At 36.0% G+C, this 13,227-nt stretch overlaps 1 protein-coding gene across 1 annotated transcript in view; it reads right to left on the bottom strand.

Moving 5' to 3' along the window:
• Positions 1 to 10,643, bottom strand: part of LOC140141174 (cholesterol transporter ABCA5-like) — a 202,757-nt gene extending 192,114 nt beyond the window's left edge. The window contains exons 1-2 of the mRNA XM_072162968.1: positions 10,532 to 10,643; positions 9,392 to 9,782 (exon numbers count right to left, since the gene is read on the bottom strand). Coding sequence (XP_072019069.1) covers positions 9,392 to 9,475 — 84 coding nt within the window. The 5' untranslated portion in view covers positions 9,476 to 9,782; positions 10,532 to 10,643. The remainder of the gene's footprint in view (positions 1 to 9,391; positions 9,783 to 10,531) is intronic.
• Between the last annotated feature and the right edge of the window lie 2,584 nt (positions 10,644 to 13,227).

The following is a 13,227-nucleotide window of genomic DNA, read 5'->3' as shown; positions in this document are numbered from 1 at the left end:
AATTTGCAAAAAATGTTTAAAATTACGGAAAAGTAGCTGTATCTCAGCCTATGGAAGACGGATAAAGCCCCTACATGCTACAGTGATGCACCATTAATGGTGTGAGATGTCCATAATATCAATCACTGACATCAAATAATAGCCGGTCAAAGGTCAAACTTTAAGACTGGCATTTCCGCCCAGCTAGGTCCAGATCTGTAGCCAGATCTAGTTCTTTCTTTCTTCTGGCAACCGCAATCAACTGCATGTAGCTCCGCAAGGGTTTGACAGATTTCAACCAAAGTTGACCCAAATGACCATTGGGCTAGGTCAAACCTTCCATTTGACTTTGACCTCGCTGTGACCTTTGACCTAGCTATAATGGTCAAAAATGTGATTTCACAAAAATGCTATCCTATGCGATGGGGACATGGTTATATCATGTGACTCGACTTTATTCGGTGTCTATAGGGTGTGCTCAGATAAGAGGTCAAAGGTCATTAAGGGGTCATTTCGGTCAAAGTCTAAAAATATTTAAAAATCACTGTCTTTACAAATTACATAGCAGAGAGTCGCCATTAGCACACATGCATCGCTACTAGCCAGGGTCTTTAGGATGCCTACAGTTTTGGGGTCAAAGGTCATTAAGGGGTTACTTCGGTCAAAAACCAAAATTATCAAAAATGTTCAAAAAATTTTGTCTCAAAATGTAGACAGACCAGAGTAATATAACCATCATACATGAATCAGTGTTACCTGATGTATGCATGGTATTTTTATTTTAAGGGGTCAAAGGTCATTAAGGGGTCACTTCCTGTTTTTAGCTAAATAACTTCAAGAATTTTTATCTCGACAACTAAACATAGTAGAATTTTTTAATTAAAATTGGAACAATGCATTTTGTCGGTTTACATAAGGTTTTTTTTTTTCATTGAGGTCAAAGGTCATTAAGGGGTCAAAAGGTCAATCAAAATTTTCAAAAATCAAAATCCATGTATAAGTTCCGATTAAGCTGAAATTCACCAGGAATATTTCTTATGACATCCTAAGCACAATGCAAGAGCAGTTGACCCCATCCGTAACCCAGGGGTCAAGTTATAGGGGTCAAATTGCGGCTTGTATTCAGCGTCTGTTGACTCTAGTTTTATTTGGGTTGATATTGACATGAAAAACCTCTAAAAACGGTCATCATATTACATAGTTACAGGTTTGGGGAATTAAGCTTTGACTGTTAACATTACTGGGGCCCGACTTGAATGAACTTGTACTGGTTGTAAAATAACATTTAAGGAATCTGAATCGGGATCGGATCGGCCCGATCTGCTAATTTTCAGATCGGAGATCGGCAGATCCGATCTTGGGTTGGATCAGCCAACACTAGTCATGCAGATTTGACAGATTTATATCGAGGATTGAGCAAAGCAGAAAGCCGTAACTCACAAAGGAGTTAAGGCTTTCTGGCTCTCAACCCTCGATATGAATTAGTATTTCACCACTGACCAATCAAAATCAGCAATTAAGGACTAACAACCTGGTGAGGCATGTTACCATGGTTACACATTAGGCTATTGAAACTTCATGTTGAGTTTAATTATTTAGCATCCCATTTTTTTCAGCTCATAATGAGGCAACTATTTCATTACTCATTATTTTCAAGGTTTCATTATCAGCGGCCTTTTACCAATGCTTATGCGCTTTTGTTCATTCTAATTGGGTATCGTCAGTCGCAATATAATGTCACAAACACACATAAGGCCCTTCACAATTAATTCTTAGTTTCCTGTTTCATGGTTGAAAACAAGGGATGAGGCGACTTTTAATTATTAATTATTAATTATCTTTTATTTTCTTTATTTTAAAACAAGTGGTCGCAACCTACATCAACCCGTTTAGAGACAAGGGACAAGCATTTAATTATTTTACAACTATGTTTGATTTTATACATAAGTAATGGTACAGTTATGTTCTTTGTTTATTCATCATTATTGTTGATATGATCAAAGTCAGAAAGTAGCAAATGGGAGTCATTTAACTTTATTTTAAAAGAGAAAATCCAAAATATAAATAAAATAATTAAATATTTTTCCATTCTTGATTTTGGATGCGCGAGGGAAACAGGAAACTAAGGATCAATTGTAATTGGCCTAAACATTTATAAAAGTATAATTATCTTGATTTTTTTTTTTCAAGTTTTAAAACAAACTAAATGTATTCCTAAGTAGGCCTATACCATGCCAGTCTTCTTCACTCCAATTTGTACTAACCTCTCCGTATACATTTGAGGATAGGAGGAAATGGGGGGGGTGAGGGGTTGACTCATTAAATACAAAATAACAATCATGCAGAACATTATGAAATAAATTTTTGACACCAATTTGTCAAAACTAGGTATTTCCTAGTTAAATTATTTACAACATCAACAATCTGGTAAAAACATTTTGGTTAGGTTGATTTCTCTTCTAGCCTACTCTGGTATCCCAAAGGTATAATTGAAATAATTGGATAGAGCAAGGGTCAAAAACCTGTATATTTTTAATGCTAAAATATTTAGATGGATTCATCTAATAGTTCTCAAGGCTTTCTATAGTGTTTGAAGGGTTCAAATACAAAAAAAAGGGTTTAAAAATTTTGCAGAACAAATTTTCTTTCTGGTTTAGTAGTAATTTGCAAAATAATGAATTATTTTCAGATTTTACATCTCAAACGCAGCACAAAATTCATAACGCAGGGCGGTGGACACTAAACTCAGAATCAAGTATCAAGTGCCTTATGTAAATGTAACATTTATAGTATTTATAAATGCTAGCGCAATTAAAAGACCAAGGAAATCAAATTTTTCCTCATTTTATTGACTTTGCCCACCCAGCCTTAAGTTTATGAGTCAGAAGACAGATATTGGAACACATGTGTTCAAATATCTGTGTTCAGAATCACAAGACTATCTTTACAACCTGTTATCATGTGACAAAGTGATATTCAGTAGATTAGTACCACCTGACCTACATGTATATACACATGCATAGCGCTAATATTTAGAGAAAGAAACGCACAGTGAGTGATTTTAGTGACAGTGCCCATTGTACTACAGAATCTGTAATTGTACTGTACATGTAGAAGAGGCTGATTGCTGCTGGTTTTAAGAGTTAAATATAAGCATGGTGAAATAAATGAAACATCTTTGTGAAAAATTTGATTGATAAAATTTCTACTACTGATATTGCCACATCACAGTTTTGGACAATATCGCTAGTATTATAAAGCGAAAAAAATAATGGTTTGTCTCAAAGCTCACGAGTGGTTTGAAAACAAATGCAAAATGCGATTTTTTTAATTTTTTTTTTTATTCCCAACTTGGTATTTTGAGAAAAAATCTGAATTTCGCCGAAATTTTTCTGGAAAAACTAAAAAAAAATAATTTTGAAATAAAAAAAAATTCTGCATTTCTTTTTTTCAAAATCTCATGATTTTACAAATGCGCGCGCGAGCTGTGAGACAAACCTTTTTTTTTTTTTTTTGGCTTAAGTACTAAACAGTTGAAAATACGTCCAGTATTGCAGAACAGGCCTTTTATATTGCTGAAGGGCCCCTAAGGGTGTCAACAACTTGTGTCAGGGATGGACATTGCTAATTAAAATTCACATTTAGCTATGTTATTTTCAAAGTTGGTGCTCTGATATTAAGGGATCTGGAATGAGCATTTTGACAGTATTTTTTTGTGGGACATGAGAGCACATCAGACATATCGAATTGCATTCTGAATACGAAGAATGTCTTTCTGTTATCAAATAATTTTCATTTTTTTGAAATTCACGATATAATACAAATTTTTATGACAAATTATTAAAATTTGATATTTTTCAAATTTTTGATATATAACAGTCCTCAAGTAAATTTTATAAATCTAATGATATATTCTTAAAGTGTATGTAGCTGGGAGGAAAGGCTGACGATCAATTGAAAATTTTGACCTTTCATATTGAAGATATGGATTTTTCCCCCAAAAGACCTAATATTTTTGGTATTTTGGTGAAAAATCAAATACAAAAAAAAAGTGTTTAAAAATTTTGCAGAACAAATTTTCTTTCTGGTTTAGTAGTAATTTGCAAAATAATGAATTATTTTCAGATTTTACATCTCAAACGCGGCACAAAATTCATAACGCGGGGCGGTGGACACTAAACTCAGAATCAAGTTTCAAGTGCCTTATGTAAATGTACATGTAGGCCCTAACATATTTATAAATGCTAGCGCAATTAAAAGACCAAGGAAATCAAATTTTTCCTCATTTTATTGACTGTGGGCGGCTGTGGCAACTCCCTAATTATACTTTGCCCACCCAGCCTTAAGTTTATGAGTCTGAAGACAGATATTGGAACACATGCATTCCAATATCTGTGGTCAGAATCACAAGACTATCTTTACAACCTGTTATCATGTGACAAAGTGATATTCAGTAGATTAGTACCACCTGACCTATATGCACATGCATAGCCCTAATATTTAGAGAAAGAAACGCACAGTGAGTGATTTTAGTGACAGTGCCCATTGTACCACGGAATCTGTAATTGTACTGTACATGTAGAAGAGGCCGATTGCTGCTGGTTTTAAGAGTTAAATATAAGCATGGTGAAATAAATGAAACATCTTTGTGAAAAATTTGATTGATAAAATTTCTACTACTGATATTGCCACATCACAGTTTTGGACAATATCGCTAGTACTACATGTATGAGCATGATGAGTACTAACTGAAAATATGAAAGAAACAGTTGAAAATACATCCAGTATTGCAGAACAGGCCTTTTTTTATATTGCTGAAGGGCCCCTAAAGACCGGGGGGTCACTCCCATTGTGGCCTGTACACCATCCCCGATAATAAAAAGCGTAAAAGGGTAGTTTTTTTCGGGGTAGGCACGATACGCTGCAGTAACGCTTAGCTTAGGGTGTCAAAAACATAAAATATTGGAAAAAATGGTAGCAAAATTGCAATTGCTAATACGCGGAAATGAAATTTAGGGTATGAAATTTGATGCAAGGAATAAAATCCCTGTTTAGGGTGTGAAAACACCTGTTTATGGCATTGTTTTAGCTAAGGGTTAAATCCTTGTTTAAGGTGCTTTTCAAAAGTTGATTATCGCGGATGGTGTACATGTACAGGCCACAATGGGAGTGACCCCCCCGGGCCCTAAGGGTGTCAGCAACTTGTGTCAGGGATGGACATTGCTAATTAAAATTCACATTTAGCTACGTTATTTTCAAGGTTGGTGCTCTAATATTAAGGGATCTGGAATGAGCATTTTGACAGTATTTTTTTGTGTGACATGAGAGCACATCAGATATATCGAATTGCATTCTGAATACGAAGAATGCCTTTCTGATATCAAATAATTTTCATTTTTTGAAATTCATGATATAATACAAATTTTTATGACAAATTTTATAAATCTAATGATATATTCTTAAAGTGTATGTAGCTGGGAGGAAAAGCTGACGATCAATTGAAAATTTTGACCTTTCATATCAAAAGATATGGATTTTTTCCCCCAAAAGACCTAATTTTTAGGAAAAAAATCTGTATCTTCAATACGAAAGGTCAAAATTTTCAATTGATCATCGGCTTTTCATCCCACCTACATGTACATACATGTATATACACTTTAAGTATAAATCATCAGATTTATAAAGTTTACTTCGAGTACTGTTAAATATCAAAAATATCATTTTTTAATCATTTGCCATAAAATGTGTATTACATTGTGAATTTCAAAAAATCAAAATTATTTGATATCAGAAGGCCATTCTTCGTATTCAGAATGCAATTCGATATGTCTGATGTGCTCCCACAAATACTGTCCAAATGTTCATACCCCATCCCTTAATAGATCAAACATGTATTCATAAAAGTTAGGCCAAAAAACATGTTTGGTTGCCCTCAGCGACCGACCAAAAAAATGAGAAATCTTGGGTCGGGATTTTTTTTAAATCACTGTTTAAAAGAAACTTTAAATTTAGACAGTATCAAGGACATTTTATATTTATAATTAACGCATTTTATTTATTGAATGAATACCGTAAAACCTCATATCTACAAGCATATAAAGTGCTTCTGATGAAAACTTAATTAATCCAGTCGCCATTATGGAGTTTGAGCACATAAATGACAGGTCCAAGCATATACAAATAAGTATTATTGTAAGACCAATTCTATTGTATTGGCATATTTACGCATGTATCGTATTAATTTAACGTTCATCAAAAAAACTATATATGCTTGTAGACGAGGTTTTACGGTATTTGATTAAACACAGTCACAAGTAAATATTCCATTTGAATTCAGTCCAAAAATACACAATTTTTTACTGTAAAATGATCAAGCATTTGTCAATACTAGCCTTTTCAAAATGAGGAAGTTCTATCGACCCTCCAAATTTTTGTCTTGGAAGGGCAGCCAAACAATATTTTATAAAAAAGATTTTGTGGAAAAAAATCATTTTGGTATCATGCAGTCTGTCCGTTAATGCAAAACGAGGAATGTTCAAAGTTCGCCAACGAGCATGAGTGCAGGGACTTTGCTAGGATTTTGAAGTTGCCCGTCGTTTTGAACAACAGTGCCCGTCGAAAATGGTCAAAATCACCCAAAATGGCCTAAAAAGTGTAAAATGGTCCAAAATTGCCATTTTTTGCCCGTCTCGAATGACAATTGCCCATCGAAAAAGATGGGCCGACGGGCCACTAGCTAAGTCCCTGCATGAGTGCCCACGGATACATGGAGTGCCGGAATGAGGTGATGAATCATGTTGCAAAGGATTCTGGGAAGGGTTAGATATCTTCTCTGTGCACAGGAAATGCAAAGCCACGCCCAACGTTATTCAATGTTTTCCTTCTTTACAAATGGCTGACTGTTGTAGCAACTCCCATTTACTTTACACAGCCAACCTGGTAAGACTCAGAGTCACAAGACTTGAATACAATCTGCTCTCAAGTATCATCATGTGACAAATTATTGTCCTTAAAATATTTCAATTATCCATGTGTGATATTTTTGGGTGCAGAAATTTATACAAATTTGAATTTCTGCACCCATATCACACATTTTAGGGACAAGTGAAATTGACAAGCCCCGGGTGACGAGCATTGTCCAGCGGGACTTCCACAATGGATATGCAGCATGAGCCTCAGGATAGACCCCCTTTTCAAACTGTGTTGTACCCAATTATGACCCCCCCCCCTTTTTGTGTTACCGGACTACATGTACCTGTACCTATAAATACCCAATGACCCCCTGTAAAAAATTCAGGTACTCAATGACCCTCCCTTTTTCTTATTTCCTGCTACCCAAATGACAGGGGCGTATTTAGGGGGGCACCCCGGTACGCCCTCCCATATTTTTACAGAGCGGCGCCGCGTCCCCCTAATTTCATCCCCTTTTTTTTATTATAGTATCCAAAATCAAGTGCCCAATGACCCACCTTTTTCAGGTGGGGCATTAGTGCTTTTGCACTCAGGCCTTATAAGTATGCCTGGACCAGGAGCTAAAATGAGCTTCTGGTCCCAAAGATGGCTCCTGGTAGTGTAAAATATTGGACACACCAGGAGCCAAAACTTGGCAACCATGGGGTAAAAAAAGCCTGGGGGAGCCTTGTTTGCACTATGTATTTTACATGTTTGTACTCAATGGCCCCCTTTTGGCAATCTTGTACCCATTGATCATCATTTTACAGTTCAGTTACCCCAAAGTTTCATACCAAATGACCCCATTTTTATTCAGGCATACACTGCATAACCCCATATTTTTTACCAGAAAGGCCCCTACATTGTACTTTTAACATGGCCGAGGCACATTCCTGGCACTTCAGATATATAGTTTGTATACATGTACCTTCCTTTCCTTTCTCATAAAACTGTTAATTTTAGCAGGAATCTGTTAATGCTTGTTGAATTCCTGGCATCATTTCCTTTCTGAAAATGCATACTTTCATACGTTCATCATTACATAGAGATACATACATGTATGTACATGGCACATTCTCCGATAAAGTGTCCAAAAAGCCAAATCTGTGTCGCCCATAGTGTCAAGTCGTATTCAGACTTGTTTCGTCAGAAAGAAATGACTTTTATTAATATAACTAATACTTAGGAGTTGCTTTCTAAAATGTGTGGGGCTGGAGGTTGTAACATGCCTAGAAAGTATAAAACAATAAAGCTGATTATGCATGTCCATTGTTTTCCTCCATGTCGCCAGCCAAGGTACGCTCCGTATAATGTGCCCCTGTTCGTTAAGCATGCGCGCAGAATAATGGAATATAGGTACTTTTCATTAGTGGTATCATGCCCTAATTATAAAGTATAAAACATCACAACGCAGTTATTAAATTTTTCCAACAGGTCTTTGAGACTATGTCGCCAAATTGTTCACAGAATACGTTACCATATTTCTAATGAATAACAATCTGTCAAAATAACTGGCTATATGAATGTTCCCATATGTTATGGTTCAAGCAGGCTCTATAGTTATATTATATATGTGGTACATAACACAATGGTTTCAAAGTAAAAAAATCAGGTCTATTAATGGCAAAAAATCCTGACGTTACGTTCATGCGTTCACAGATACGTTACCTAAATTCTACTCCCCTCGGAAAACACGCTGTGATAAATGAAGCCAAATACCATACCAGACTTTAGTACATTGGGTGATGACTGATCAAGTATGGGTATTAAGTCGGTAAGTTTTACACTTGCACGATTAAGACAAAAGTGGGAAAGGGCTTCACAGATACGTTACCACTGATACGTTACCCCAATGCGTACAAGTAATATTGCTCAAAAATGAAGTATTGTTGAAAAATCACCCATGCATTGTTTTGTGTTCTGAAACTATTAAAGTTTACGATTCTGAATGATTTTCACGAATTCTTCGTGGTTGGCATTTTGCAATTCCTGAGCCCAAACTTGGACGCTTTATCTGAGAATGGGCCACATGTACAATGTACAATCAAAAACGGTATCTTAATTACTGACTCGAGGAAGACTAGACAATAAGGCCAAAAAAAAAATAATTGTTTGCTTTTGGGGTCCCGTACCCACCAAAATAGAGTTCAGACCCCCCTGTTTTTAAATTTTCTTCAAGTTCACTGGGTCCCTGTGGACCCCCAGTTTTTTCAATCTAGCGCTATTGGACTCACCAAACTCTAGTCTGGACCTTGCACTTTTTAATTTTCTGCAAGTTCGGGGTCCCTGCAGACACTGGAGTGTTTAGTTCTAGCGCTACCCCTGGTATGCGCACACATTTGACATGACTCTCGGCACATACACCTTCGTCCGAAAATAGCAACAGTACATATGTACATCAATTATTAAAAAAAAAAAACCACACACACACAAAATTATAGTTGAAAACAATTGTACTAACCTGAAAAGTCTGGTTCTTATTCCTCTTTTTTATCAGGATATTCCTGTAAATCAGGTAGTAAATTTGCTTCTTCAAAGTGGCCATTTCTACAAGTTCTTTCAATTTTTAATGTTTGCACAAAATTTATAATTTACATGTAAGCCTTGTCGATGTCTGGCTAAGTAGACATGTTCTGACCTCTGTTCAAATTGTAGGTACGGTGTACAATGTAATGCACATCATCTGCTGGTCGTATTTATTTCCAAGATTTATCTTCTTTCTGCTTGCTGCTGATGTCTATTTTAAAGGTTCCTTTCTTTTTATACGCCAAGCTAATCTTTATGTATCGTGTGCACACACAAAGTCTGTGTCAGTATCACATGCTGCATAGACTTTAGACTTTCAATTAAACCTGAAACAAAATCAAATGATAAATGTGTCAACTTCAAAAAAATTACTTAGCTTCAGGTTCAACTTCGAGTAAATAAATCAAAAAGTTGTACAGATACATGTAGCACTCGAGTACGGTACGTACTCAAAACTCACATTCAATATAATGATTTTGATTCAACATGAATAATAATATTTGTGCCTGCTCTTGATTGAAGCTGATGTGCACTGCACTGCAAAAATGGGTATTTTATGTACATGTACATGCAACAGTCAATGTTGCAGTAACTATCGAAGGATTCACAAAGTACTCTGGGATGCAACCATTCATTCATGGAAATTTCCAGGATGTATTCAATCACTGCATGATGAGAAATATTCATCCCATGATGTAAATTGTAATTGACAATGAAATAGGTCACATGTTTATTTGACCAGGGATGGTGCATACAACATCACACACCCACGCACGGTTGTTTAATTGACACATGTAAATACTATAGTATTTCCATGATTGATCAATACCAGCATGACTATTATCATTATGTTGCGAAGATATGCATGTGCACAGCCCGAGTCCAAGCATAACTTAAGCTTCCATGTTCATGATGATGATGTACATGATATGAATCAATTGTAAATCTCACTCAGTTTTTCATGGACATGGTTTTAATTTATGTTTTTATTCCGAGATTGTTGGTTTTTTTACTCCACTGGCATGACCATGACTGGGTTTACTTTTGCCATGGAAGTACGAGAATGTTTACTAACCTGATCATGTGGTTCAATATCACAACAAATGGCTGAATGACATCACAGTCATAAGAATCTTTTGACCTTGATAAATTCAATATAATTCACAGTATTACGTAAATGTCAACAATCAAATGATTGGGAAGCTGACTATACACAGCACGTATTACACCTACGCAACCTTTTTTTTGTTGACCAATCACAAAACAAGAAAAAGGACGAACAACCCAAATTTACACACAGCCGCACCATTTGAGTGTGCTCCCAGGGTGGGTGGGGCTGTAAGTTTTGAAAAAAAAAATCATTCCCCACTACATGACCCCCCAAAAAAAAAACCCTCCCATCGCTATAATCAGACCCTGGCTGTGGCTATAATAAATGCATGAAAATTTGTCAAAAATGGACATTAGGCCGTATAAAATTAATGTTTTGGTTCTCGTCCAGAGGATTTTCATGAATTGATGAGGGAGGGAGGTGTTTTTTTGTTTTGTTTTTTTTCAATGTAAAATTAGCATTGTCAGTAGTTTTCGGTCTTTTTCAACAGTGCTCGAGGAAACGATGAGGCCCTTTTTTTTTTTTTCAAATGTGAGATTCTGAGGGATTAACCCCCTAAAAAAAAAAAAAAAGACTTGGAAGTGATGCTTGTTCTCTAATAAACTTATTTATATGTATGAAGATTTCATAAATCATTCCAAAGTCTAAAAAAATTGAAAAATCTAAAAAAAAAAAAAAATCTGACAAATCCCAGAAATTGAGGAGGGAGGGGACGAGAACCAAAATATTAATTTTACACGGCCTTATGAATATCTAGTGCAAAAATCTTGCTGCGTTTATTGGCGGGGTATATTTGGAAAAAGTGGACCTTTTTTTTTCAAAATTTGGACCTTTTTGGACTGGGGGGGGGGGAGCGGAATTTGAAAAAGTGGACCCCTATTTTTTCGCTCGCAAATGGGAATTTTTGGGTCAAAAAAGGGGAATTTTGGGGCATTTTGGGATGGGGGACGTCCGCCCCACCAAGTCCCCCTGGTAACGGGCCTGTCCCAACCCCAATTCCCAGCCCCCCTCGAAAGTCAAATGGTGCATCCCTTTATAGAGTCACAAGTTTGTTGGTTTTATTCATCCATTCATTTACAATTCATTCATTCATTCATTCATGCACTCGGTATACCGGTAGCTTCCGACCGGGTTCAGTCCGGCAAAGACAAAAAAGAAGACACAAAAAAAAACACCATAGTGATTTTTAGATCAAAATTTGTGTTTAGGCCATAAAAATTAATGTTTTGGTTCCCTGAGTGCTCAAGGAAAGAAGGTGGCCTTTTTTTTTTTTAATTTTTTTTTTCGATGGCCGAGCGGTAAAGCCCTACCACAAAAAGTCATGATCCATGTTCTCTAATATTTTAAATAAATTTATTTAGGCCCTATATGCAAAAAGTTTTCCTAAACTATTCCAAATTTTGAATAAAAAAAACCTGACAAATCCCGGAAATTCAGGAAGAGGGAACCAAGGGACCGTTCACAGACACTTGTTAGGGGGGCCTGATGCAAAAAATATTTCATCGTGAAAATATTTTGGATCCCCTTTTCAAATCTGAAAATTTTCAGCCCCCTCCCCTCAGTTTGTTTTTTTTTTGACATGAAAATTATGGGTCAACCCCATAGAAAAGCATATTATAAACTCAATTTTCCCGTGAAAATTTGTGGTCAATTTTTCAGAGCCCCCCCCCCTTTGAAGGGTCAAAACTGTTAAGGCCCCCCTTTTGCATCATCACCCCTAACAAGTGTTTGTGAACGGTCCCCAAAACATTAATGTTGGACAGATTAAAAGACCACATTTCCCCTATTTTTATTATTTATTTATCTTTTAAATATTTAGACTCTCTCTATATGGTAACATATTAAATTATGACTCAAATCCCACCTCCCCCACCACTCAACACAAAAATTTGCCTGTTACCAAATCTTCTTTCAAAGACCCTGTTTGCAATGATTTTTCATCAAATTTACCCCCCTTTTTTTCATGCACTGAATCGAGGACAAAATTTGGCAAAAAACACCCCCTTTTTAACAGTTTACAATGTAGAATTTCAAACACCCCTTTTCAATGACACTCAATACCGGATTTACCCAAAGTACTCCTTTTGATTTCGTGGACAGTGCGAATTAGATACCCCCTATTTAGCTGATTTCACGGTTTAATATCGCTAATGGTAAAAAAACTGAACACCCCTTTTCTGCAATACTTTTTTGGTAACACGCATGGTTACCAACTTTTGTGTTGGGGCTCAAACCACATAGGCCCCTATATCGAACTTAAAATCAGTGCAGATAAAAAAAAAAAGTTATAAGATTATTATAGATTGGTTTTCAATAGGGTTTAAGGCCCATTCAGTGATTTGCTCATCCGTGTATCATAAAAATCATCAAATTTCAGGTTATACCCCCTCCCGTACCCCCTATACCTAATGAGAATTTTAATGATTTATCCTTAGGAAATTTTTACACAACTTCAGCTGTAAAAGGCACCCCGGGTACACTACCACAATTTATTTAGTACCAAATTTTAAAAACGAAATGTTGTCAATAATTTTTTGCTTGAAATTTTTTGTCTGGATTTCTCAAAATGATTAAAACCAAAAAGCGGTATTGTAGTGTTTTAGTGTAGTGCGTCCTGAGTCTGTAGTAAACGGAACCCGTCACCTCAATTAAGCGTTGTT

This window comes from Amphiura filiformis, chromosome 19 (genome assembly GCF_039555335.1).
Source record: "Amphiura filiformis chromosome 19, Afil_fr2py, whole genome shotgun sequence".
NCBI classification, from domain to species: domain Eukaryota; kingdom Metazoa; phylum Echinodermata; class Ophiuroidea; order Amphilepidida; family Amphiuridae; genus Amphiura; species Amphiura filiformis.
The sequence above is the reverse complement of the archived record's forward strand: the minus strand, read 5'-3'. Positions and strand labels throughout refer to the sequence as shown.